The following is a 27,329-nucleotide window of genomic DNA, read 5'->3' on the forward strand; positions in this document are numbered from 1 at the left end:
AACTTATGAGATGTATGCATACTTGAAGAAAGTGTACCATCAATCCAACATGTCCAAACAGTATCAGATTGAATCTGAAATCTTTTCCTACTGTCAAGGAGATAAGAAAATTCAGGAATATTATGCCGGTTTTATTGATTTGTGGGAAGAGTATGAACTTGTCAATACAAAATCTTCAGATCCTGTAGAATGTGTCAAGTATCTCCAGCAACACTTTGAGAAAAGAAAAGTGAATCAGTTCCTTATGAGACTTAGGCCTGAATCTGAGATTAGCAAGTCCAACATACTGAGTAGAGGGACTATTCCAGATTTGGATTCAGTGATGGGGGACTTGTTGAGGAAGGAGACTAGACTTTTAATTGCTGCAAGTTTTGATGGAAAATTAATTGACTTTAGGGCTGATACAGCTTTTGTTGTTCATGGAAATAAGAAATCTGGGGCTAAGCACTTCTCCAAAATACAATGTTATGACTGCAAGGGGTTTGGACACATTGCATCTTACTATAAGAAGAAGAATGTTTGCACCTATTGTAAGCAGCATGGTCACATCATCCTAGACTGTCTAGTTAGATCATCTAAAGGTGCCCAGAAGAAAAACCAACCACGTGCATATCAAGTGACTGAGGGCCAAATAATTGATGCTTCCTCTTCCAAGGGTGATTCTTCTACTAAGGGTGAACCTTCTGCATCTCCTGTATCTATGGATGAAATTCAGCAACTGGTATCATTTGCTAGTTCCTCCACTTTTTCTGTCATTGGCCTGTTTGGTGAGTTTTCTGGTTACTATTCTTCTCAGTCTCATATTTGGATCATTGATTCCAGAGCAACTAATCATATGACAGGAACTTATTTTGAACCCCCATATAGCATTCCTAAATCCCATCATAGACATATAATTACTACCAATGGTGAAAAACTAAATATCGTTGGTAGCAATGACATTTCCCATAAGCTGTCATCTACTGCCTCTTTTCCTCTTACCAAAACCTCAACAAAATGGAGTGGCAAAGCGTAAGAATGGTCATGTGCTCAGTGTCATTAGAACCCTACTAAAAGAATCACATGTACCTTCTTCTTTTTGGGTGAAGGCTGCTAGTACTGTTGTTTTCTTGATTAACTATGTTCCCTCATCAGTTCTAGCTAATATGTCCCCTTTTTCAAATACTGTTTGGCTGTTCACCAGACTTATCTAGCCTACATGTTTTTGGGTGTCTTTGCTTTGTTCATCTTCCTCCTCATGAACGTACTAAGTTATCTACTCAATCTGTTATGTGTGCCTTTATGAGATATAGTCCAGATCACAAAGGATTTCTTTGTTATGATCCTTTTGCTCGTCGTATTTGTGTTTCTCGAAATGTTGTTTTCCTTGAACATATCTCCCTTTTTGATGTTGTTGCAAAGTTATCTGCTCCATCTATTTCTGTCTTGCAGAATTTTGACTCACAGAATGCTTCTCCTCCTGCTGTTGTGAAGGACTTTCTTGTCTTCTCTCGCAAAAGATTATGCGCCCCAGATCCTACGCCTCCAACCTCACTTCCTCCTGGCTTGGATCCTCCCCCCCACTAATGCTCCTGTAAATAATGTTCCTTCAGATTCTCTTCCTTCCACATCTCTTTGTCATTCCTCTCGTATTTCTCAACCCCCTGACCACTATGGCTTCCCTTCAAACCATAGTTCCTTTTTTAGTGTGTTATCTGTCATAGAGATTCCCCGCTCATATAAGCAAGCCATTACCAGTCCTCATTGGAGAGATGCAATGTATGCAGAAATCCATGCCTTACAGGAGAATGACACTTGGGATTTGGTGGTCCCTCCCCTAGATGCTTCGTTTATTGGAAGTCATTGGGTTTACACGGTTTGAAATCAAATGGCTCGTTGGACCGGAACAAAGCTAGGCTTGTTGCTCAAGGATACACCCAAGAGTATGGCATTGACTATGAGGAGACATTTGTTCCTGCTGCCAAGATTACTACAGTCTGTATCCTCCTAGCTTTATCTGCTACACATTCATGTGCCATTCATCAGTTAGATGTGAAGAATGCTTTTGAAGGAGATAATATACATGAAGCCTCCTCCTAGATATAGTGGTGATCCCTCTCTTGTATGTCAGTTAAAGAAATCCTTATATGGTCTCAAACAAGCTCCTTGGGCTTGGTTTGAAAAATTCTGAGATGTTGTAGTGGCTGCTGGCTACAATCAAAGTGCCTCTGATTATTCTATCTTCATCCGTCAAAGACCACAAGGCATTACCATCTTGTTGTTGTATGTAGATGATATGTTATTGACAGGGGATGGTAAGGTTGGAATCCAAGAACTTAAGTCTCTTCTCCATAGTTCCTTCCATATGAAAGACTTGGGTTCTCTTACTTATTTCTTGGGGTTGGAAGTACATCATAGCAACCGTGGTTACTTTGTTTGTCAACACAAATATGCTTCTAATCTTATTAAGCTTGCTGGCCTTATAGACACCAAACAGGTTGATACACCTATGGAACTCAATGTCAAGATGTCCAAATCCGATGTGGCCTTGCTTCCTGATGCTACTCTATATCGACAATTGGTTGGGTCTCTCATCTATCTCACCATGACTCGTACAAACATTTCCCATGCGGTTCAAGTAGTTAGTCAGTTCGTTTCAGCCCCACATGACTGTTGTCCACCGGATTATCTGTTATGTTCATGGTACTCTACCTCTAGGACTGTTCTTTTCTTTTTCATCTCCTCTTTAGTTGAGAATTTAAGCAGATTGGGCAGGTTGTCCTAACACCATACGGTCTACTGTCGTCTATCGGGTGGTGTCTTTTTGAGAGACTCCCTTATCTCCTAAAAGGTAAGAAACAACAGACAGTTTCTAAGTAATCTACAGAAGCCGAATACAGGGCTATGTCATCGGTATGCAGTGAGATTGTTTGGCTTCAATCTCTTCTTGATCTTGGTGTTCACCTCCCCACGCCTATTCCTCTCTATGCTGACAACACTAGTGCTGTCAAAATTGCATCTAATCCAGTGTTTCATGAGAGAACCAAACACATTGAGGTGGACTAACACTTCATTAGGGATCTATTTCTTGTTGGATCTATTTCTTGTTGGCTCTATTTCCCTTCCTCATATAGCTTCCAACTTCTAGATTGCTAACATTCTCACAAAGCCTATGACGAAATCTAGACATCTATTTCTTGTGGGCAAACTAATGCTTATGTCTCAGCATCAGTTTGAGGGTGAGTGTAGAGATACTTGATGTAATGTTGCTCTATGGTCCCTATTGTACCATAGCATTCTTTTTCTTTCTTATCTTTCAACCCTCCAAGGGCCTCTTTGTAATTATTCTTTTTTATCTTTAGCCCTTCAAGGGCTTCTTTGTAAATACTTATAACTAATAAGATATATAGGCTCTTTGGGGTGGGGGTCGACCATTCAGTTTGATACCCCTTAAACTCTTGGTGTTCTCTCAACCTAGAAGATTGACAAAAGCACCATCCCTCATTGGTTCAAGATCATTGCTTCCCTTCATACTTTTACCGAATACCGATTGACGAGGGGCAATTTGGCCCGTCCAATGATGTGACGACACGTGGAGTGATGAAATGATGTGGTGACACCTCAGCGACCTCGGGCACCTCAACGATCCCAGCCACCTCGCGCACCTCAAGTCACCTGGCTAGATTGAGGCTCGAGTAGCTCAATTATATGCACTGACCTGTCGAGGCACCACGTAACCTTTATCTAGAAGTAAGCCAATTGTCTCTTATCTCCTTGGGATCACGGCACCACGTCAACAGTTTATCTTCTCCCCTCCCGATTCGAACGGACTTGTATAATCCTTATCAAATTCAACTTACATAGAGTCTATCTTCGGGTGTGAAACCAACTCCGGACCAGACAGGCCGATGATCTCGGACCTACATCGTGAGGCCTACGGCAGCTCGCCTATATAAAGGCCTTGCCTCCAATCTCACAAGGTACATGCGACTAAGCTCTCTAATTCTTTTGCAATCTAAAACTTTCAACTCTCTCAAACCTCCAAATCACTGACTTAAGCATCGGAGTGCCCACACCGAGTAAAGTACCCCGGACACTTTGACTGACTTGTTTTGCAGCTCAACCAAGCAACCTCACTAGCCCGACGTCCGAGCTGTCCTCTAGTAGGGAGCATCAGATCGCGCTACATCAAATGGCATTGTCTGTGGGAACGCAACAAAATTCAAGTTCTCACTTCACTTCGTCACAACAATCTCAATGTCATCCGCAAGCAACCAACCCGCCAACAACAACAACCAAGTCACAAGGGGGCAAGACCAGCCTGCAGCACATCCTAAGGTCCCCTCTATAACTATCAAGCAGTTCACAGTGACCTTGACCCTGTCAGGCATTCTAGTTATGCCAAATCCAGCCTTCCCCCTGCACCAAGTGAATGCGCCTCTCCCTCTAGTCGAGCCATCAGTGGTTCCTATTGGGATTGATGTGCACCAATTCAACGCATTGGTGTAATACATCTGTGGCATGAACCTGCAAATGAGGACGTGGGAGGAGCAATTTCCCACCCTAGTAGGAATGTAAAAGCAATAGCAACCACAACAGAAGAACTTGAACGTCGAGCCGATTCAAAACTAGCAGCCCGGCAACCAGAACCAAGGCCAGGTTTCGGACCCTCCTCGTCGCTCTGACGATCGAAACCAGGTCCCAATCAAAGAGCACAGTCGAGCCGCTACACCAATCAGAACTGGAGGGAACAACTCGACCGAGGTGTTGAGGAGGCGTCGCCGACATGTGTGCTGCAACACTGGGAGAAGCCAACTCACCCCAACCAACAACAAGGAGGCAAAAAGAAAAGAAGATGTGAGCTAGGTCATTGTCCAGCCAGCAGCACAGCAGGTGACCCACACCTCCCCACTAGCATCAGATATCCTTACGGCCCCATGGCCTAAGGATTTTAACGCCCCAAGGTTGGAGTCTTATAACAGGACTACCGATCCAATTGACCATCTGGACAGCTTCCAGGCCTTGATGCAGTTACATGGGGCAAATGATGCGAGCCTATGCATGGCCTTCCCAACCACTTTCCAGAGCACAGCCCGAATGTGGTACTCGGGGCTAGTCGCAGTCTCCATTAAAAGGTGAAACCAGTTTACGACCCACTTCGCCACCAACAAAAGATGTCCGAAGTCGATGACCTACCTTTTGAATGTGGTCCAACAACCAGATGAGACGCTACGAGATTACATTAAGTGATTCAACCTAGAGCGCCTACATATCCCAAATCTCGACCCGGTCGTTCATCTCACCACAACAGTCAATGGCGTCCAACACCCCGACTTGTGCTGGGAAGTTGAGTTGAACCCTCCATCTTCCATGGAGGAGTTCCTCCACTAGGCCGACAAGTTCACCAAGGAGGAGAAGGCGCTCGAATCCCGGTTAAAGCTAAGCGGGAAGAGAAAAAGGGTAGAAGAAGAAATGGGGAGCAACAAGCAGAGGCGCAAGAGTAAGTCGTTGAAGAGAAGCAAGTCCCCTCGTAACAAACGAAGCAGGTCATCCAGAAGGAAAAGCATGTCCCCACACGGAGCAACAGGTCGCTAGGCCGACGTTTGAGGACCCCTCTCATCCGAAACAGAAGTTAAACAGCCGTCAACGCTAAGAGAGGGGAGATATTGATGCATATCAAGACGGCCGAGTACGTTAAGTGGCCACCCAAGATGAGAGGCAACCCCACAAACAATAACCCAAACAAGTACTGCCATTTCCACCGCAACATCAGTCACAACACAGAGAACTATCGCAACCTCAAGGACAAGATCAAAGAGTTGATCCATCAAAGCTACCTCAAGCGGTTCATCAAGCATGATGATCAGAGACGACCTACCAACCAGCCAAGAGAAGTGCCAGAGTCAAGTAGGAACCAGGACAAGGACCAACCACATCGAAACCCACCACCACCAAAGCGGCCCATTCGCGGTGTGATCAACATGATCACAGGCGGATCGATTGTGGCAGGATGCAATACTACGATAGAAAAGAACTCAGTCCAGGAGCTTGAGCACAAGGACAAGAACCCGCTGAAGCGCCCTCGTGTGGAGGAAGTCATATACTTCATTGAGGAAAACGCTTGCGGAATCTAGTATCCACACAATGACGCCCTTGTTGTCAAGGCGATAATTAATGACTTCTAGAAAAAGCGAATTCTGGTCGACTCCAGAAGCTCGGCCGACATACTATTCCTAGACGCATTCAAGAAGATGCAGCTCGAGAGGAAGGATCTATAGCCGGCCAATGTTCCCCTCGTCGGCTTCAATGGAAATGTGGTACGACATCTAGACTGGATAAAAATGCCGATCACAGTAGGCTTGGAGCCAAACTCAGTCCGCTTCGAGCATAATTTCCTAGTGGTCGTGACTCTGTCCCCCTACAACGCCATCTTAGGTCGGCCCATCCTACATGCACTTCAGGCGGTAGCATCGACCTACTACTTGTCGATGAAGCTTCCAACGATCTATGAAGTAGGGGTGGTGCGAGGCGACCAGCTGGAATCGCGCAAGTGTATGTAGCGGCGTTGAAAAGCAAAGGGAAGCTGGCAAACGATGTCAAGCTAGAACCACCCCCAGAGAAGCCGACGAGCAAGCTCGCCCAATGGGAGACACCGTCCAAGTACCGGTCTCAGACACTGAGCCCAAGATGACGGTGCAGATCGGAGCTCGCCTTGCATTGCCATTACGGTCACAACTATCAGACCAGTCAGGCAAAGGAAGAAAAACCTCGCCCTAGAGAGGTGGAGGATAATTGACAAGGAGATCGGGAAGCTTCTCGCAACAAACTTTGTTAGGGAGGTCCAGTATCCGAGTTGGGTTACAAACCCAATGCTTGTGAAAAAAGCCACTGGCAAGTGGTGCATGTACGTCAACTACACCGACCTCAACAGAGCCTGCCCAAAGGACAGTTACCCGCTCCCCATAATAGACCGCCTGGTAGACGCGACCTCAAGGCACGAGTTGCTGAGCTTCATGGACGCCTACTCCGGCTATAACCAAATCTGGATGGACCCGGCCGACCAAGAAAAAACAGATTTTGTAACTGAACTGGGCTTGTATTGCTATAAAGTAATGCCCTTCGGATTGAAAAACGCTGGAGCAACTTTCCAACGACTTGTAAACAAAATCTTTTCAAATTTGATTGGTAATAAAATGGAGGCTCGTGTTGATGACATGGTCGTGAAGACTCAATTTTCTAATTCTTTGTTTTCCGGTTTAAATTCTATTTTTGAAATTTAAACAAAATATAACATGAAGCTCAACCCGAACAAGTGTGTCTTTGGGGTCACATCGAGCAAATTTCTTGGCTATATAGCCGATGTGGCATCGAAGCCAACCCGGATAAAATCCAAGCGATGTTAGATATGAAACCACCTAGGTCATAAAAGAAGTCCAAAAACTAACAGGCCGGAAAGCCACCATGAACCAACTTATGTCTAAATTGGTTGGGTGGTGTTTCCCATTCTTTATGGCCATAAAGAAAAATGAAGACTTTGAGTGGACCGAGGAATGCCAACTCGCGTTCGATGAGCTCAAAAGGTACCTCATTTTGCATCCACTATTGACTAGACCGGAACCCGGAGATGAGCTAAAACTTTACTTCTCTGTAAGTGACGAGGTAGTTATCTCAGTACTAATTTAAGAAGTGGACAGGGTGCAATGATCTGTCTATTATATAAGTAAAGTCTTACACGCAGCCGAGATCAAGCACCCTGACATAGAAAAGCTGGCCTTTTCCTTGGTATTGGCAGATCGAAAGTTGCACCCATACTTTCAAGCCCATACCGTTGTAGTCCTAACCGACCGACCTGAGACACGTTCTTCAGAAGCCCGAGGTCTCGGGAAGACTAACGAAGTGGACCATCGAGTTGAGTGAATACGACATCCGATTTGAGTCATGCCCAGTAATCAAAGCACAGGTTCTGGCTGACTTCATCGTCAAGTGTACGTTCAATACGCCGACCCTTGGAGTGGTTGAGCCGGCTACCACTTTAGAGGCATCTACCAGTGTGGCACCTATCCCAAACTGGGACGAGGAGCCCTGGATCCTCCACGTGGATGACCCGTCTAACCAGTGCGGAAGTGGAGTTGGGTTGATCCTCTACGGGCCTAGCGATGTGAAGTTGGAGTACGCCCTTCGGTTTGCGTTCGAAGCATCGAATAATGAAGTTGAGTACAAGGCACTAATAGCCAAGTTGACATTGGCAAAGGAGGTCGGCGCAAAGCACCTCATGGTATGCAATGATTCTTAACTAGTGGTGAACCAGGTGAATGGGCAATATGAGGCCCAAGAGCCCACCATGTCAGCCTATTTGGCCAAGATGAGAGAGCTCCGGCCCACTTCCACTCTTGGTACATTCAACAGATACCGAAGACCGAGCCAAACCCTTTCAGCTCAATGATACTCCCGGCCCGAGTTGACCACGTCGAACTCGGGAGTGGGGGACAATTGATGAGGGACAATTTGGCCCATCCAATGATGTGACGACACATGGAGTGACGGAATGATGTGGTGACACCTCAGCAACCTCAGGCACCTCAGCGATCCCAGCCACCTTGCGCACCTCAGGTCACCTCGGGTCACCTAGCTAGATCGAGGCTTGAGTAGCTCAATTATATGCACCGACCAAGGTGCCACGTAACCTTTATCTAGAAGCAAGCCAATTGTCTCCGATCTCCTCGAGATCACGGCACCACGTCAATAGAGTTTATCTTCTCCTCACCCAATTCAGACGGACTTGGATAAGCCTTATTAGCTTACACAGAGTCTATCTTCGAGTGCAAAACGAACTCCGGACCAGACTAGCCGACGATCTCAAGCACGCATTGTGAGGCCTACGACAGCTCGCCTATATAAAGGCCTTCCCTCGGGTCTCACAAGGTACACGCGACTAAGCTATCTAATTCTCTTGTAATCTAAAGCTTTTATCTCTCTCAAATCTCCAAATCGCTAACTTAGGCATCGGAGTGCCCACACCGGGTAAAGTACCCCGAACACTCTAATAGACTTGTTTTGTAGCTCGACCAGGCAACCTCACTAGCCCGACGTCCGAGCTGTCCTCCAGCACGGAGCATCAGATCATGCTACATCACCGATAATTAGTTCAATATTCCCAAGGATCATTGGAACGATGTTTGTGGATGATTGCCTAGGGAGTAGACCACTCTTTGTATCTATTCTATTTGGGGAAGCGCAGCCACAGATTGTTTATCAATTAGTTCACATGACCAATTAAAAGAGCATGTGCTCTATGGTCAAAACCATCTGATTTAGAGTTATAAGCCAGCCCACCTAAACCCATTCATCCCAACTCATAGCTTGAACTTCTTATTCCGATCGCTTGGTCACTTAGCCCATCCTTAGTCAGCTCTCTGTCCCCAAACATGTCAAAATTGCCTTGACTCGAATTGTTACCCAACCCACCCCCTAATACCTGTCGATCAAACTCATTTAGCTTGCCTTGCACGTTATTACTTTCCAAAGTAGGTAGCATTCCCCCTCCCCCAACAATTAATACATGAGCATAAGACCTACCATCAAGTTGCACTCTAATTCTCAATGTAAAACTATTATTAGCAATTTGGAGCGCAATCTTCTTGCTATTCCATTCCTCCAACCCCTCTTTCATGCAATAATCCCCCCCCCAAAAAAAAGAACCATCCAATCTTTTCCTACCACATAGCTCATCTTCTTCAATTTGTTTGCTTTCCACCCTATGACCTCCTCCTCTCCACAAAGCAGCTTCAATGGAGGTTGCAAGCCAGATATGGTGAAACATTACGCCAAAGAAAATTTCAATCTTCCTGGGTATAGATTCAAACTTCATCCCCACCAATCTCAATACCACTGAATGAAGGTCTTTGACAAAGAAACCTCTTAAACAACCCCAACAGGCTGTAGCAGTCAACTCAAATGTTGATTGCCACCACAAGTGAAAAGGCAACCCCACTGTTATACCATCATCTATCTGCAAAGGCTTCAAGTTAGAGCTTGGGCACCAACATGAGATCAAAACCTGGCCAAACTTAGTTTGAAATGAAAAAGCTGCTATGTCTACTTCCTCGTCCAGGAGGTCAGGAGGGCTTTCTTTTCATCAAACACATTTAACATTAACAAGCCTCTCAGCTTCAAAAAACTACTAATCACGTCTCTAATTGCATGCCATTCTTCAACTTTCTCCTTTGCTGAAACCACTAATTGATTCCCCCAAAGTTCTCTCCCCTTATTAAGCACTGTTTTAATCTCTCCAAGGCTACTCATCAATGCAATATCTTCATCTTCCTTTATACCAACTCTTTAATTATTATACCTATCTACTTATTGCCCTACTTTAGAAGCTGACAATCTTTCCTCTATATCCATGTCCATGAAAAACTACCTATTTCCATAATTCCATTTTACAATATGGAATTGTTTTTCTGTTACTCCTACTAAATCTTATCAATCATCATTGCAATTGTCCCTCGCTTTCCATATCAAATACAGTCTTGTTCCTAGGCCAAATATAAGATCTTGGGAAGATCTTTGTGGAGGGATAATCCTCCTGGAAAGAAAGAAAGGAAAAAAAAAGAAAACATTATTATAAAGGATCACAAATGATGGTTCTGGACAAGATCTAAGGAAGATCTTTCTAGGCCAAGATTCTTTTTGTCCAACTTTAAGTCACTGAGTGTCTTCCTGTTTGGCCTCTCTAGGAATAATGGTTCTAGACAAGTGGAGGATCACGAAGATGGTATTCTAATTTAAACATATGTGATAACAATTAAATAGAAAATGTACATAATAAAATTCAAATCCCTACTATAGAACAAGGACCTTTCTCAATTCGAGAGGATTAGGATGTAATTGTCGTAAGATGAATTCTACAAACTATGAGAAGATGCATATGCATTATTCATGGTCTCCAGTCCAGGTAACTTCATTATTGACATAATAAATGTGATTTCAATAACATTGGCATCGTTTAATCCAATCAAATTTTTCTTTTTCTTTTTCTTTTTCTTTTTCTTTTGGCAAGAATCCCATCGTACTTTCATGATTCCACCAGCGTCAAGTCACAACATGCACAAACACCAAAGAATCAAATCAGTTATATATCCAGTTCAATCCAAAGAAAAACCCAAAGCGCTAAAACAAAAGACAGACTTCTAACACTAAACCACTATGTGCGTAAAAATATCAGATAATAGCTAAGAGAACATTAACAAAAGAATAAGGCAACAGAATAAGCAAACAAACAAACAAAATGGTTGAATTACTCAGAGACGATGTCGGGCAATCGCCAGGAGAGCCCTCGTAATTCCCGGCTTTCCAGAACTGCTTGCAACTCGAAGCAACACCTTGAGGTTGAGGAGGCGTGACGGTCTGCCGCATAGGCACAGGTTCTTCCGGTGGCAGGGGATCGAGGAAGCCAAGAGGCAACACTACATCGAACTTCTGCTTCTTGGATGAATCTCCATCGACGCCGTTCGAATCTCGAGACCTTTTACCGAGTACGGAATCATCGTCGGAGTCGTCATCAGAGCCGCTGCTACTGAGTTCGATTACATCCGGATTAGAAACAGAAGCCTTGGGCGGAGCGGTTCCCATCGTTAGTTCTCCAGCTTCACTGATTTCTTGCTTAACAGCGGCGTCCATGGCGATGATGAAACAGTGGAAATTGGGAGTTTTGGGGATCGAAAACAAATCTAAAAATTGATCGTGCAGTGGAAGTGAATAACGAATGCAACGAAAAGTAAAGATGGAGAGTTTCTATTTGGGGTCTCTAACTCTCAAACCCAACTTGAAGTCTGACGCGGCTTCAGTTTTTTCCCCGCCGCTGATTGTTGAAACTAGAAAGTACCATAAATGATGAAGACGTGACCGCGTGAAGTTGCAGTTTATCCAAATAAAGCTGCATTTTGACATCAATTTTTTATTAAAAAATTAAAGCAAATTTCTTAAACTACCCCTGTCATTTAATAAATTGACAAGGGTTTTATAGTTCAGTCTACCCCTGGGGTGAAACTAAAAAGTACTGTGGTTACGTTCTCAAGACCTCAAGTAGGTTCGTTTTGAAGTTCTCTATTAAATGCCCCGCTTTAGTTCGTCTATGCTTACGGATCGAGACCGGGAACAGGTTTCCCTTTATAAATGGACGGAGCCCTAGCAGTCTGGCACCTAACCACTCGAAGGTAGAGAGTCCGCTGCTGAAATAGTGGAAAACTCCACTGTTCATCTTCCAATTATCGACACCTAACCAGCGCAGCTCCCATCTCTGTCAACAAGAACAGGGAGTGGAGTTGTAGCAACGGAGCTGTCCTCTTAATCCTACTTGAGAAGAATCTACACCGATGGAAGAGGTGGAATTCCAATGCCCTCTAATGCCTGAGACATACAGGGCGGGAGTTGCCACTGGTCATGGCACCGCAACAATGACCTGACTCGACCATCGCGATGAGGTTTGGTTGGAAAGCCTTGCTGCATCTGGTGCCTGCGGGGTTACACCACAAGCTCATGCACCGTCAGCTCCGATGAGCTTTAAGCTAATCGCTTTTGATTATATGGATGCTTTGATCAGTTCATTCGCTCAATATTTTATTCATACTCCCTGGGGGATATTCCTGTAATTCCAGACCTCAGATGACAGTGAAATTCATTTGCCCAATATGGATTCTAGTTGTCTTTTCCTTTTCGTTTCAGGGCTGACGTGAGCTCGAAGTAATACCGAGCGGCTTTCATGAGAAAGGTCGTCACGAAATTTCTTAAATCTTGCTTGCTCTTCTTCTGAGGTCGGTTTTCTGGGGAGATTTTCTGATGTCGGTTTTCGTGTGAAAGGCCATCACAAAACGATGGTGGGAAACGATAGGGGAAACGATGGGAAATCTTGGGCGGGAGAAACGGTTTTCCGGGGAGTACCTCTCGTCGCAGTTATAGAGGCGTAGGAGATGGGGAGGGAGAAACAAGAAGAAATCTTGGGCTCTTGTTCTTCTCCTCTTTGTCCCCCGTTCTGCTTCTCTCTCTATCCGATTACTGAAATCATTTTGCAAACAATGTCAAGTCATACCTTTTGACTTCCAGCTGAAGACGGTACTGGAAGATCTCTCGCTACTGGAAGGCAGAGAATTTGATGCAATAGAACTTGTCGCTTGATGCGATAGAACTTGCCGCTTGCCAACACGGTGATTGGCGACGAAGGCCACAGAGGTGTCTCATGTTGGTGCCGAAGCTGCCGCTGCACATACTGCGGTTGAGTCAAAGAAAAGAATGTTGAAAAGAGAGGGAATAGGGGAGAATATGGATTGAGGGTGGTATTGGGTTTAAAAGACGGGTTTTAGGTGGAGCTAAGATTATTAGTTACTAGTATACTAGAAGGGGCTCTAATTTCATATTTCTGAGATGATTGCAGTCCACTTATTCTTAAAAAATATATGTGATGTCAATGAATTTTAGTTAATATTAATGGACATTAATGATAGGGGTAGAGTTAGTTAATTGTTAGAAAACTTAATATTTTAAGACAATAGTTAGACATTAAGAATTAAGTTTGTCAATTAACTAACTAATAAAGGTAGTTTAAGAAATTTGTCCAAAATTAAAAGATAAATTATAAAGAATCCATGTATTATGGGGTCATTGACAATTACCTTATTGTGGAAAAAATCCAAATATGAGTGGGTGAAAAAATAAAACTATTTCCCAAGCTAGTTGTATAGTGCTTATAAAACCAACCATTGAAGTTGTTCCAAATGATCATATGCAAACTCTCATTACCAAAAGCTACACGTTCATCAATCAATAATGTTTGCAAAGACTTTTGGTGGGGCTCAACTGAAGGATAAAACAAAGTTCACTTAAAGGAGTGGAAAATGGTTGTTGAAACCCAAGGATAAGGGTGGAATTGGTCTTCAAGGAACTGAAATGAGGAATAAAGCATTAGTATCGAAATTATGTTGGAGGTTTCTGAAAGAAAACAATGCACTTTGGGTAAAAATTCTCAAGGCCAAATATTTAGAAAATCAAAATTTTTGGCTAGCAAAATCAAAAGCTATCACCTCTACCACTTGGAAAAGCTTAATGACTTGTAAACAATTCTTACATCAAGGCAGTAGATGGTTAATAGGGTCAGGATGGGCTGTAAATGTTTTTGTGGATAACTAGATTCCAGGCATCCAAGCTGATTGGACCAAAGTAAGTGAAGACCTCTCCAAGATCAAAGTAGCTGAATTCATCAATCATGACAGGGGAACATGGGATCACGACAAATTGGCCCATTACTTTGACCACAACACAACCCAATCAATTCTCTCAATTCGGTTGCCTGGAAGCTCATTTTAATGATAAATTAGTTTGGCTCCCTACGCTCGGCGGTAATTACTCCACCTCATCTGGTATGAAATCCTTACTAAATGAACTTCCTTCATCTTCTAATAGTGACTTGTTGACTCAAAACATAAGTTGGAATTCATTTTGGAGGACCAAGTTACTGCCACAAAATATCCTACTTTTCATTTGGAAGAGTGTTTCTAATTTCCTATCCACTAAAGTTAATATCTTCAGGCTCCACGGGTTGAAAGCAACGCCCTCACTTTAATCAAATGTTTGTTGGTGGATTTGTTGGATCCACTGTGGTGTAATGACCGCAAACAATTGCTGCATTGCTTCTCAAGCTACTCGGTTTATCACATTTCTATAAGAGCTAACATGGTTGCACATAAGTTGGCTAAATTTTCTATTACTTGTACAAGAGTTAAAACTTGATCTCAAGCTCTTGATTTCCTGTCAATACCATTGTACAAGATATATAAATTGAGTTTGTTGATGAATGAATTTGCCCTATGAGGCATTATAAAAAAAATGGCAATTAACCCTAAACTTTCATTTACAGCAAATACCTTCTAAACTTTTATGTTGTGATAAATACCCTTTTTGTTACATTTCCATCAATTAACTTCAAAAAAAATCTCTATTCAACTATTTTATTTTTTAAATCCCCAAACTATTCTTTTCTTATTTATTTGAACAATTTATGATTGATTAGTTTTTCAAATACAATATTAAAGTTCTCTCGATTTCCAATAAATTCCTGTAGATTTTTTACCACAGTCGATATTTATATGAAATGGTAGAAATTTCTTTCTAATAGATGTAAAATTGGTTTTTTTAATTTATTGGATAAATGAGTGGATTATTTTTATAATTTAAGATGAAAAAAAAGGTATTCATGTGAAAATGAAACAATAATTTAAAGAAACTTATTTTTATATGCCAATGAAATGATTATTGCTATTTTAGCTAGTGTCTTTTGGATAAGATGGAGGTATTTTTGGGTTAATTAAGGTTTAAGAGAAAAGGGTCAAGAAAAATAAAACAAACATGTGAGTATTTTGGTAATACGTACAAAATAATACAAAATATATATTTGTATTTGTATTTTTTACATAGAAATATGTATAAAATAATACAAAATACAAGGTTTTACACTCTACACATTTGTATTTGTAGAAATGAAAGATCATGGGGTATTTGTCACAGAATGAAAGATCATGGGGTATTTGTTACAAAATGAAAGTTCAAAGGGGCCTTTGTCACAAATGAAAGTTAAAGGGAGAATTATCATCAACCCCATAATACATGGTCTTTGCGATTTATCCAAAAATTAAAAATCATTTAGGTTCTATCCCATAAATGACATTTTTAAAGGCTAAAGAGATAAGTAAGGATGTATTTTAGGGTGGGGACGGGTTTTGGGATTCTACAACTTGTAGGTAGATATAATATAGGCTGTTTTTGGAATGAATATGAACTTATGTATTAGGTGTTGACTTTAATAGTATTTTGAATTTTATCTAAAGGATAATTGATAGTTTATGTGTTTTTTACATGTCTTAATCAATTATAGAAACTTTAATATTTATTTATGTTATTCTACTTATTTATTGATATATATATATATATATATATATATATATATATATATATATAATAAGAAATAATAGGAAATTAAATGTGAATTCTAAACCTAACCCACCCTACCCATGCAAGGAGGGTAGGGTCAGGGTTTTGCATTTTCATGTGCAAAGAGGGTTTGGATTATCAGAATCCAACAATTCATTATGTGTTTTGGGCAGATAAGGGCAAGGTTAAAAATTTCGTCACGTACCAGCCGTATCTACCAATACGTATTATATCAAAAGCCTCCGAATACGCCCCTACATGGGGTGTTTCAGGGTTTAGCCGATACAGTATCGATATTTTGAACCTTGGGTAGGGATTGGGAGGTGGGTAGAGTCTACAATTTCAAAATCCTCCATGAACCTACCCTATTGCCTCTCTAGAGGCAAGTAGCAAACACCCATATTTGCAAAACCTCCAAGTTTTTAGGAAATGGACTAAAACTCTCCCCACTATTTGCAAAACAGCCAAGTTTTTTCTTGACAGTTGACATAAATGATAGAAAGACTGGAATGTTTATTTTACCTTCCGTTATTCTTCAAAATTTCAAATACATACCATGCCCTTTGAAACTTTTCCTACTGTTTTAACAGACAGAATGTTAATTGGGATGGGGGCAAGTCCAATGTCAATAATCATCAAATGTAATATATTCATTTCTACCAAAAAAAATGTAATATATTCATTTCCCTTTTTTTTCTTGGAATCCGTTTGTTTCACAGGTTCAATTCGGAAAGAATACAAATACAAAATAATAAAAAATACCAGGTTTTGCACTTGTATTCCTTCCAAATTGAAACGTAGAGTTCCAAGTTTCTTCAATGACCCTAAGGTTTCAAAGTTTGTGGCATCATCTCTGGAGAACCCAACAAAGTAGTGTTCTCCTTTTATGTTTCTGTCAATACAACTTGCATTTGTCCCTGAAAGCTCAATAAAATCTTGGTTGGGGATTGAATATGCATTGGAAGACATGTTGCCGCTGTCCAAGGTTCTTGGAAAATAATAAAAAATTCTGTGCCAAGGTCCTAGTATGCAACAGCCAACAGATGCCAAATGAACCACAGAACGATGACGATCCATGCCTTTCGACTCATAGAGAAAACTGCCTTAATTAACCAGGGTATGCGGCAACTTCAATTTGCGAAGAAAGGTGAAAATCCTCCTTTTTTGTTTTTTTTCCCCCACCAATCTGTTGATTCTGGAAGCTAAAACTTCATATTAATTATCATCGGCATCGTCCTCATTGTTGGTTTAACAACTTAAAGATCCCCATTCTTAAGTGGAAGATGCACCTCATCTCCATTTTCCTTATCATGCAATGGCTCACCATGCAAAATGAATTTCAAATGGTCAACTAGTAAATGACCATTTTTTTTAGGCCTGTAAATGAAGTAAATTTGAATCGAATCAAGTCATATTTGAATTCAATTTTGATTACAAAATAAGTGAATTTAATTCGAGATCCATCCGATATGCAAAAATTTCAATCGAGTTCGACTTTGATTAAAATGTTGAATATTCAATTCAGTTCGATTTAACCAATTTTACAGAGAAAACCTTAAACCTAAAATCCAAAACAAAGACATAAAAACAATCATGGCCTGTTAATAACATAGAAAAGCCTCAGAAAATACAAATTCATTTGTTAATAATACAAAAAACCTCAAAAAAATATAGAACAAGAAAAAAAAATAGAAGAAAAAACTCATCCTTTCAAAGAAGAAAGAGAGAGAGTAAAAACAAATGGAGAACAAGAAATGCTCAATAATGGCCCCAATCAACAAAAGTGAAACTTAATCGATACAAAAATACTCGAATTCAACCATTTATGCTATCTGAATAATCCGAATTCAATTCATTTAAGTCAAATATCAAATTCAAATTTCCAGATACCGTTTACAGGTCTTTCTTTTACTTGCAATTCTCAAAATGGTGACATTTACGTCACTCTCTCTATAATCAATTTATTTAGGCTTCGTTTGTTTGAGGTATAAATACAAAAATAGACTAGTGTAAATGAAAAACGGTCAGATGGATAAATGCAAAAGTCGAACCGGTTCTGTGTTGTTTTTACACTTATAAGAACAGTGGTGTAAAAGTCCATTGCAACCGAGAAATTGCAGTCCTTGCCAGTTGGCCAAGAAAGAGAGCACCGCGAGCGGCGGTGAGCGTAGGTCCCTCTTATGCAGGAGCCGGAGCAGACAAGCTAGAACCATGGTGTCTCGGCGACAGCACGACCACGCTCATCTTCTCTCCCTTCTGGCAGTTCTCCTCAGTTCCGCTGATGAAGTAGAACGGCCCCAACCGGTCGAGCTCAAAATGTTCTGTTTTCAGATGGAGAGGATCACCAAGAGAGAACATGAAGTGAGGCATATCTCAGACCACTTTTGAGTCTGCAACTCTGAATTAACAACCTGCCTACCAATTGAGATACCGAGAGAAACAAAAGGAAGTGTACGGAGATAGCGTTTTTAATGAAAGGAAATCGGCACAAACAAACCCAACTTCTAAAATTATCTACAAGACAATAAGTAAACAGATACGCATCGCAAAAAGAAATTGATAAAAAATAGACCATTGTTTCTTCGAAACTATGAGCACAATAAGTAGATCGACGAAGGCCTGTTTGAATTTGGAATACGAGTGATGGAGCGCAATCCGGTCGGTCTTAGCTGTCAATGAATTCGCCTTTGAGCTGGAGCATCGGGGAACCTGAAACGGGAAAAATGAGAGAACTCCGGGGGGAACCCGGTGTGATAACTCCGAAACTCAAGTCAGTAATCTCTCAAAGGCAAAGTGTAGACTAGATGGCGCAAAGTTCACATACCTTGTTCGTTGGGGGCAGGGGGCTCTTATAATCGCTTTGTGCACTTGCTCCGAGGCCTTTGTCAGGTCGGGTATGATTACCCTTACGTCTGTCAATTCGGTCGTCGTCCTTTCTGCTGGGACAGAACCGTCACTACCTAACTGTCTCTCTAACTGGAGATGGCAGTGTCAGGTGGCGGTGGCAGGTGGCAGGTGGCCGTTTAGAGTGCGGCCGTCAAGCATCAGATCCCAAGCCAATCAAGTGCGGCGCCCTTGGGAACGGACTTCCTCAGTGTCAGGCATAGTACGGTTTGTTTGGTTTTGGTGCCCTGAAGGTGTGGAGTGGTGAGCGAGGCGAAGTCTTGAGTTCGGAGGTATGTATAGGGCAGGTCAGTTCGGCGAGGGGTATCCCGGGCTATTACAAGGCAGGCCAGTTCGGCAAGGAGTATCCCGGGCTGTTACAAGGCAGGCCAGTTCGGCGAGGTGTATCCCGAGCTGTTACCAGGTAGGTCAGTTCGCGCGAGGTGTATCCCGAACTGTTGCAAGGCAGGTCAGTTCGACGAGGTATGTCCCGAACTGTTTGCAAGGCAGTCCAGTGGATTACTTTCTGGTTTGGGGCCAAGGGTGAGTTCGGGCCCCTGGTAGGGAGTTTGGTCCGCTGGTTTCACCCCTTGGTGAAAACGCCTTAGGCTTGCTTTTGTGTCGAGCTGTTGCTTTTGCCACGTGTCACATAACTGTGAGGTCGGACCAAATCATCCTTCATCAATTGCCCCCCACTCCTTGCGCCAAAGGTCTTGCCCTGGAGCGGGGAGTTTTGCAAGGTGGTAAGTGGATTTGTCCTGTCCTTCGAATCTTGACTACGCGAGTTGCATTTGCCAGGGTTCTTTGGTTCCGAGAAGGCAGGAAACGTGCCTACTGCTCATGAATGTTGATGGTCGTGACAGTGCGCATTTTAAATTTCAAAAATTCGTGCCGCTGGGATGTGATAGTGGGTCATTTAAATTTGAAGAAAGTGTGCCTCTGTCATTCTGAAGTGACGTGCGCTGGCGGTTATTGTCAGTTGCAGGGGGACGTGCGGCGCGGTCAGTTTCAGAAAGACGTGCGCCGGCGCAACGTCGGTTTCAAAAGACGTGCACTGACGTTTTGCTCTTTTCGGAAAGACGTGCGCCAGTCACATCTCGACCTCAGGGGACGTGCTGTCAGCGCGAATGTGGGCCGCTGGATCGTCTTTGATCTGCACGGTCGATTCTTGGTTACTGTAGCTATAAATAGTGGGGGACCTCAGTCGATTTGTCACTTCTGCGGTTTGCCTATTGAGCTCGCGTCCAAGTTTTTTAGCTCGCGTCCAAGTTTTTTTTTTAGCTCACGTCTAGGCTGGTTACTTAGCCTCCAAGGTTTTTTGGCTTGTTCCCATCTCCGGAGCCTTCAAAACTTTCTTCCGGTGAGTACCTTCCTGAATCCACCTATTTTCCTCGATGTCTAGCTTTGATAGCTCAGACGACTCTTCAAGTAGGACTGATGTAGGTTCTACAAACCGAGTCGTATCCCCCGACTGCCTTAATGATCCCGAGGTGGAACTTGAGGATGACTATGAACCCGTAGGCTGAGCCGCTTCGGGCAGTTTGGCGTCTACCTCTCGCCGAGGTCGGATGCTAGATAGGTTTGGTCCCTCAACCATGATGCCTGAGGGGCTCCAATCTATACTCATGTCTTACAATCTGCCTGGGGGGTATACATATTTCATTCCCTCGGGTAGTTTTCCTTGGGAACACGGTCCTGACAAGATCGTGATTTTTCGAGAGGAGCTCACCGCGGGGCTGCGACTGCCTTTCCACCCCCTTTTAGTCGAAGTCATAAACCACTTTGGCGTTATCATTGGCCAGCTTCACCCGAACTCTATTCAGAACCTAGTGGGGACAGTCTCCCTTTTCTACGAGCAGAATTTCCCTTTAGACTTAGAGATATTCTCCTCCATCTTGATGCTTAAGAGACAAGTGGGCTCTCTTCCTGGGGAAGACAGGCGTATTACCTTTCTCCTTGCCCGGGCTTTAAGCTTCTGCACGATCTTCCTAATAAGGTCCCGGCATGGAAGCGGGACTATTTCGACGTGCGAAGTGCGCAAGGATGGCCCTTTCAGACCGGGTGGGGTGAAGCCGCTCCTGATTCTGGTGTCACTCTCGACAAAGAGACGGTGAAGAGCCTCCGGCAATGGGCACGACAAGGTTTAAAGTGTCATGAGTATGTGACGGAGGCCAAGCTTATTGCGGCCAGCCTAAGTTCGGGTAGGTTTCTAGTTTTGCGATTTCTTGCTTGCTTTTTTCCTTCATTTTTTCTGATGTCGAACTCGTTTCTACAGTTGTGATGGATGCGGAGAGAACTCGTGGGGGGTGCCTGTTCCAGGGCATGAAGAGAAGGAAGCGGGTCGCCAAGCGAACTCGTACCGAGCTGCCCCCGGATGAGGAGCCTCAAGTTCCAGGCCACACGCCGGAGGATCTGCTGAGGGAGCCCGAGGTGACTCCGCCGATGTATGAAACTACCGGGGCGCCTTACGCTGAGACTACTCATACGGGGGCTCCTGCTCACTCTGGGTTCGCTCATATGCGAGCTGGGCCCTCGGGCTCGGGAGCTCAAGGGGAGTTCAGGAGCGTGTTGACGCCGAACTATGCTCCTTAGAAGAGTAGGGAGGCTACTTTCCCCGAGGAGATTGCAGCGCAAACCGATCTTCCTTTGAATCAGGTCGCTTGCCGCGCCGTAACACACGCTATGGTGGTAAGTCAGATTTCGTCTGCCTTCACTTTCTATCGCTTTTGCTGCTGTTGCTCACTTGTTTCTTTTGGTAGGTGAATTCTTCAATTCATGCCTTAGCGGCCCAAGTGGAGAGGAGCTCGCGACAGGCACGAGCTGCTGAGGTTGCCGCCCATGCTGCTGAAGAGGCTTTCTATGCCGTCGAGGCGAATACCCGAGCCACTGGGGGTAGTCGTCAAACACATGGCGGATTTGAAGTTGGACTTGCAGCATCAGGTCGAATATCTTCAGGAGGACATCAGGGAGAAGACGTAGATTTTTTCCCAAGGTATTGAAGACGCCAAGAAGAAGGCTATTGAAGACTATATTGCCTCTCCGCGTTTTGACGATCTGATGGTGGATTCTTACAGAAGGGGGTTCAAGCTGAGCCGGTGGATGATCCGGAATACATACCCCGACCTCGATGTTAGTGCCATATCCACTTCGCGTATAACTCAGGAGATGGCCAATACTGTTGATGGCAAGCCGGACTCTGAAGGAGAGGCAGGGCCTTCGGGTGTTGTTGAAGTGCCTTCTGATGGCGAAGAAGTAGCTCCGAGCATGTAAAGATTTTTTTTTGAAGTGCCTTCTGATGGCCAATGTACTCATGTTTCTTGCAATGGAATAGATAATCTTTTTGCCCAAGTGTTCCTTTTCCCGAACTGATTCTTTGTCGAACTGATAAAATGCCATTATTTCTTGTCCGGGTTGTTGTACTTCTGCGACCTGTTTTGCCGCTAAGGCTTTTGCAGCGAACTGATTTTTTGTCGAGCTGATAATATGCCCGACTTTTCTTTGCTTGTTTACACCGAGGTTCCTCTTCGCTCCGCATCGTGGCCCATAGGACCTTATAGCGATTTCGTCCACTTCGCTTGGCGGTTTATAGGTAGTATCGCCTTAAGTTCACGATGTTCCACGCTCGAGGTACTAGTTTGCCTTCCAAGGTTTCGAGCTCGTATGCCCCCCCGAGCGCTCTCTTTACTTTATAGGGCCCTTCCTAGTTTGGTCCAAGTTTGCCCACGCCGGGTTCAGGCACCATAATCTTACGAAGGACCAGGTCGCCGATTAGAAGGTTCGTCACTTTACTCTGGCATTGTAGTAGCGAGCTACCTGCTGCTGGTAGGCCGCTGTCCGGATGTGCGCGAGGTCCCTTACCTCGTCCAGTAGGTCAAGGTTGGTACGTAACTCATCTCCGTTTGTCCGATCGCCGTATGTTTCTAGTCGCAATGTTGGTACTTCGATTTCCGCTAGGATAACTGCTTCAGTGTCGTAGGTGAGGTTGAAGGGGGTTTCTCCCGTGGCGGTTTTTTCTATAGTTCGGTGAACCCACAAGACACTTGGTAGCTCTTCTACCCATAGTCCATTAGCACGATCCAGATGTGCTTTCAGTCCGCGCAGGATGGCTCTATTCATTACTTCCGCCTTACCATTTGCCTGCGGGTGCGCGACTGATGTGAAGTTTTTCCGAATCCCTATGTTCTGGCACCACTCTTGGAACTTAATATCCTCGAACCGCTTGCCGTTGTCAGAAATTAGTATCTGGGGTAACCCGAAATGACATATTATGTTCTTCCAAAAGAAGTTCTGTATGTTTTGGACCGTAACAGTTGCTAGAGGTTCGGCTTCTATCCACTTCGTGAAGTAATCTACTGCAACAACTAGGAATTTTCTTCCACCTGTTGCTGGCGGGAATGGCCCCAGGAGGTCGATGCCCCATTGTGCAAAGGGCCACGGGCTGGCGAGGTATTTGAGGTCGGAAGTAGGCTGATGGTGGATATTGGCGTGTTTCTGACACTTGTCGCATTTCCTGACGAGCTCGACAACTTCTGTCTTCATCGTTGGCCAGTAGATTCCTTGTCGAAGTGCTTTTTGGGCGAGTGCTCTACCCCCCAAGTGTCCGCCGCACAGGCCTTCATGAGTGTCGCAGAGTACGAACTCGGCTTTGGTAGGTTGCAGGCAACGCAAGTAGGGGAGCGTGTAGGACCGTGGGCATAACCGTTCGTCTATTATGACATATTTGGCTGCCTGGCGCTGCACCCTCTTGGCCGCATTGTGTTCTGTAGGAAGGGTTCCGTCTATCAAGAAGCTCGCAAGTGGGTCGATCCAGCTCGGCTCTGCTTCGAGGACTGGAGCGGCCTCCTCTGCCCCCCCCCCCCCCGAGAATACTAGGCCGAGGTAAATCCCCTATCTACACGGTTCTCATGTTGTTGTGACTTGTGCTGGCTAACCGGGACAAAGCATCAGCCTCAGTGTTCTCCGACCTCGGAATTTGCCTGATGAAGTGCAACTAGAAGTTGAGCAGGGCCTCTTTTACTTTCGCCAAATATGCGATCATGGAGAGCTCTCGTGCTTCATACTCGCCCGTAACTTGGTTGACCACGAGCAGGGAATCGCTGCAGATGACCAAGTGCTTTGCCTTTACCTTTCGCGCTAGGTTCAACCCGGCTATCAATGCTTCGTACTCTGCCTCGTTGTTGGATGCCGCGAACTCAAAGCGTAGTGTGTATTCTAGTTTTGTGCCGCCCGGGCCGCATAAGACTATTCCAGCCCCGCTGCCTTGCTGGTTCGAGGAACCATCCACGTGAAGGATCCAGGGCTCTTCATCCCAATTCGCGTTTCACCTGACCAGGAGATATGCCACACTGGCTGCTACTTCACGGGGTTCAGACTCTATTGGCTCGGGAGCTCCGGGTTCGCCCAAACTGGGGACCTCGGGCTCGACCTGTAGGGCTTCGTGGCTGAAAGTGCACTCGACGATAAAATCTGCCAAAGCTTGGGCCTTAATTGCGGTCCGGGGTTTGTACTGGAGATTGTACTCGCTGAGTTCAATGGCCCATTTCGTCATCCTACCGGAGACCTCGGGCTTCAGCAAAACTTGTCTTAGGGGTTTGTCGGTTAAGACAACGACGGTGTGAGCTTGGAAGTACAGGCGGAGTTTCCGAGCTGATATCACCAGTGCGTAGGCAATTTTTTCTATCTGCGGGTACCTTGTTTCTGCTCCCTGCAGAATTTTACTAACATAATAGACGGGCCGCTGGACCCGATCTACTTGTTTTACTAATACCGAACTGGCCACTTCGTCGCTCGCCGAGAGGTACAGTTCTAAGACCTCGCCCTCCTCGGGTCTGGCTAAGGTTTGTACGGTGGCGAGGTAAGTCTTTATCTCATCGAACGCGAGCTGGCAATCTCGGGTCCATTCGAACCCTTTGCCTTTGATTGCCTTGAAGAAAGACAAACAGTGGTCTGCCGACTTGGACATGAAGCGGCTCAGAGCGGCTATGCGGCCGTTTAGCCTTTGAACTTCTTTTACTTTCTGAGGTGGTCTCATATCAAGGATGGCCTTTATTTTGTCCGGGTTGGCCTCAATGCCGCGCCGGTTGACAATGTACCCTAGGAACTTACCCGAGGTGACACCGAAGACACACTTGTTTGGGTTTAGTCTCATGTTATACTGACGCAGAATTTGGAAGACAGAATCCAAGTTTTTTATTAATTCTCACAAAAACTGTGTTTTGACGACCATGTCGTCTACATAACATTCGATTTTCGTGCCAATTAAAGGCCGAAAAAGTTTATTTACAAGTCTTTGAAAGGTCGCACCAGCATTCTTTAGCCTGAAGGGCATGACCTTGTAACAGTACAGGTCGAACTTGGTAATGAAGCTGATTTTTTCTTGGTCGGACTGGTCCATCTTAATCTGGTTGTAGCCTGAGTAGGCTTCCAGGAAGCTTAGCAGCTCGTGTCCCGAGGTCGCGTCCACCAGGCGGTCAATTCGGGGCAAGGGGAAGCAGTCTTTTGGGAAAGCTTGGTTCAGGTCGGTGTAGTCGACGCACATGCGCCACTTTCCGTTGGCTTTTTTCACCAGCACTGGGTTGGCTACCCAGCTCGGGTAATGAACTTCCCTTATGAAGTCCGTTGCGAGGAGCTTTTCGACTTCTTCGTCAACCGCCCTCCAGCGCTCCGGGGCTAAGTTGCGTTTCTTTTGTCTAATGGGTCTGATAGTTCAGTTCGCAAAGGCTCGTTGACGGAGGCATCGATTTGTAGTGTTCGTGCCGGATCTGTTGCCGAGGCCGGGACTGCGACTGTTTCCTCAGTGGTCAAAACTCGTTCCTCGCCCTGCTCCGCAGGTCGCTCTAGTTCGAGATCGTCAGCTACCTTGGTTTTTCCCTTCATGGCGGCAACATAGCATTTGCGGGACTCAAGTTGGTCGCCCCGCGCTACCCCCACACCGAAATCCGTGGGGAACTTCATTGCCAGATAATAGGTGGAGACCACTACACGCAGAATATGCGTAATTGGTCGCCCTATTATGGCGTTGTATGGGGAGGGGGTCGCAACCACCAGGAAATCGTGGTTGAGTCTTACCGCGCACGCCCATGTGCCGACTTCCACAGGTACTGTTATTTTTCCCAAGGGCCTGACTTCCTCTCCACTGAAGCCTACCAGAGGAGTGTGAGCGGGTTTCAAATCGCTTTTCTACAACTGCAACTGGTCGAACGCCAATTTGAATAATATGTCCGCCTAACTGCCTGAGTCTACCAGTACGCGCCGGACTTCGAAGTCGTTGATCCTTAGCTTTATGACGAGCGCGTCGTCGTGGGGGTAATGAACAAATCGCGCGACCTCTTCTGTAAAAAAGATCGGTTCTTCCTTCTTCGGCCTCTTGGGAGGGTTCTACTCCTCTCGGGCTGCTTCGCGAACTGACGTCCTTGCTGCTGCCGAAGTGCATCCTGCCACCACTGAACCGCCCACTATCACGTGGATGGTTCCCCGAACTGGCCTTTCTTCTGGGGGAGGTCGCTACAAGGTTTCGGCTGGTCAGTTGCTCGGCTCGGGGACTTCCTTCCCGTGTTCCCCTTGCCGACCTGCTTTATTACTATTGTCATAATGTACAAAATTTCTTAAGTACCCGCGAAAGATGATTCCTTCTATCTCGTCGCGGAGATTATTACACTGCTCGGTGCTATGACCGTGATCTTTATGAAAACTATAATATAAATTTTTGTTCCTCTCGTTGGGGTTGCTCTTCAGGCGAGGTGGCCACTTTACATAAGGGGCGTCCTTGATCGTCATCAGGATCTAGGTTCGCCTTGTGTTCAATGGCGTGTAATCCGTCCGAACTGCTAAGGGAGCTCGGGACGGCTGGCTTGGCTTCGCCTCTCGGTTATGGCCTCTTCTATCGCCGGGGTTGGAGGGCTCGCCTTCTCTTTTTCTTTTTTCAACCCCGCATTCGTTTCTCTGGTTGATCTCTTCCTCTGTTCTCGTAAACTTGTCCGCGAGCTTGAGGAAGTCGGCCATGGTTGCTGGTTGGCTGGCTACCATGTGCCATTTGAACTCTTTGTGAGTCACTCCTCTTTTGGCTGCGGCGAGCTGTACCGCGGGGTCTAATCGAGGAATCTGCAAACATGCTTCATTGAACCGTTTAATGTAGCTCCGGATGGGTTCTCCCTCTCTTTGGATCACCCCGAAGATACTTTCCTCATTTTTTTGACACCTTTTGCTGGTAACAAAGTGCGCGGTGAAGATCTGCACGAACTGGGGCCAACTTTTTATTGACCCGGAAGCTAGGTTCCGGTACCAGGTGCGGACCACCCCTTTGAAGGTGGTGATGAAGGCCACGCACATGCACGACTCGCTTGCCCTAGCGAGGTGCATTTGCGACTGAAAACACGTCGATGTGGTCGTTGGGGTCAAAGGACCCATCATACTTGTCCAGAGAAGGGAGTTTGAAATCTCTAGGCAAGGGGATTGCCAAAAGTTCTGCTAAAAGGGGAGAAGGAACTGAG

At 44.8% G+C, this 27,329-nt stretch overlaps 1 protein-coding gene across 2 annotated transcripts in view; it reads right to left on the bottom strand.

Moving 5' to 3' along the window:
- The window catches only part of LOC148862404 (Histidine kinase-, DNA gyrase B-, and HSP90-like ATPase family protein), a 36,800-nt gene extending 23,514 nt beyond the window's left edge, over positions 1–13,286 (bottom strand). For both annotated transcript variants that reach the window (XM_088979359.1, XM_088979358.1), the window contains exons 1-2: positions 13,067–13,286; positions 11,280–11,914 (exon numbers count right to left, since the gene is read on the bottom strand). In XM_088979359.1, coding sequence (XP_088835485.1) covers positions 11,280–11,658 — 379 coding nt within the window. In that variant the 5' untranslated portion in view covers positions 11,659–11,914; positions 13,067–13,286. The remainder of the gene's footprint in view (positions 1–11,279; positions 11,915–13,066) is intronic.
- Positions 13,287–27,329: the final 14,043 nt, after the last annotated feature.

Source organism: Nelumbo lutea, chromosome 3 (genome assembly GCF_056320005.1).
Source record: "Nelumbo lutea isolate HS-2025 chromosome 3, American lotus-T2T, whole genome shotgun sequence".
In the NCBI taxonomy this organism is placed as follows: Eukaryota; Viridiplantae; Streptophyta; class Magnoliopsida; order Proteales; family Nelumbonaceae; genus Nelumbo; species Nelumbo lutea.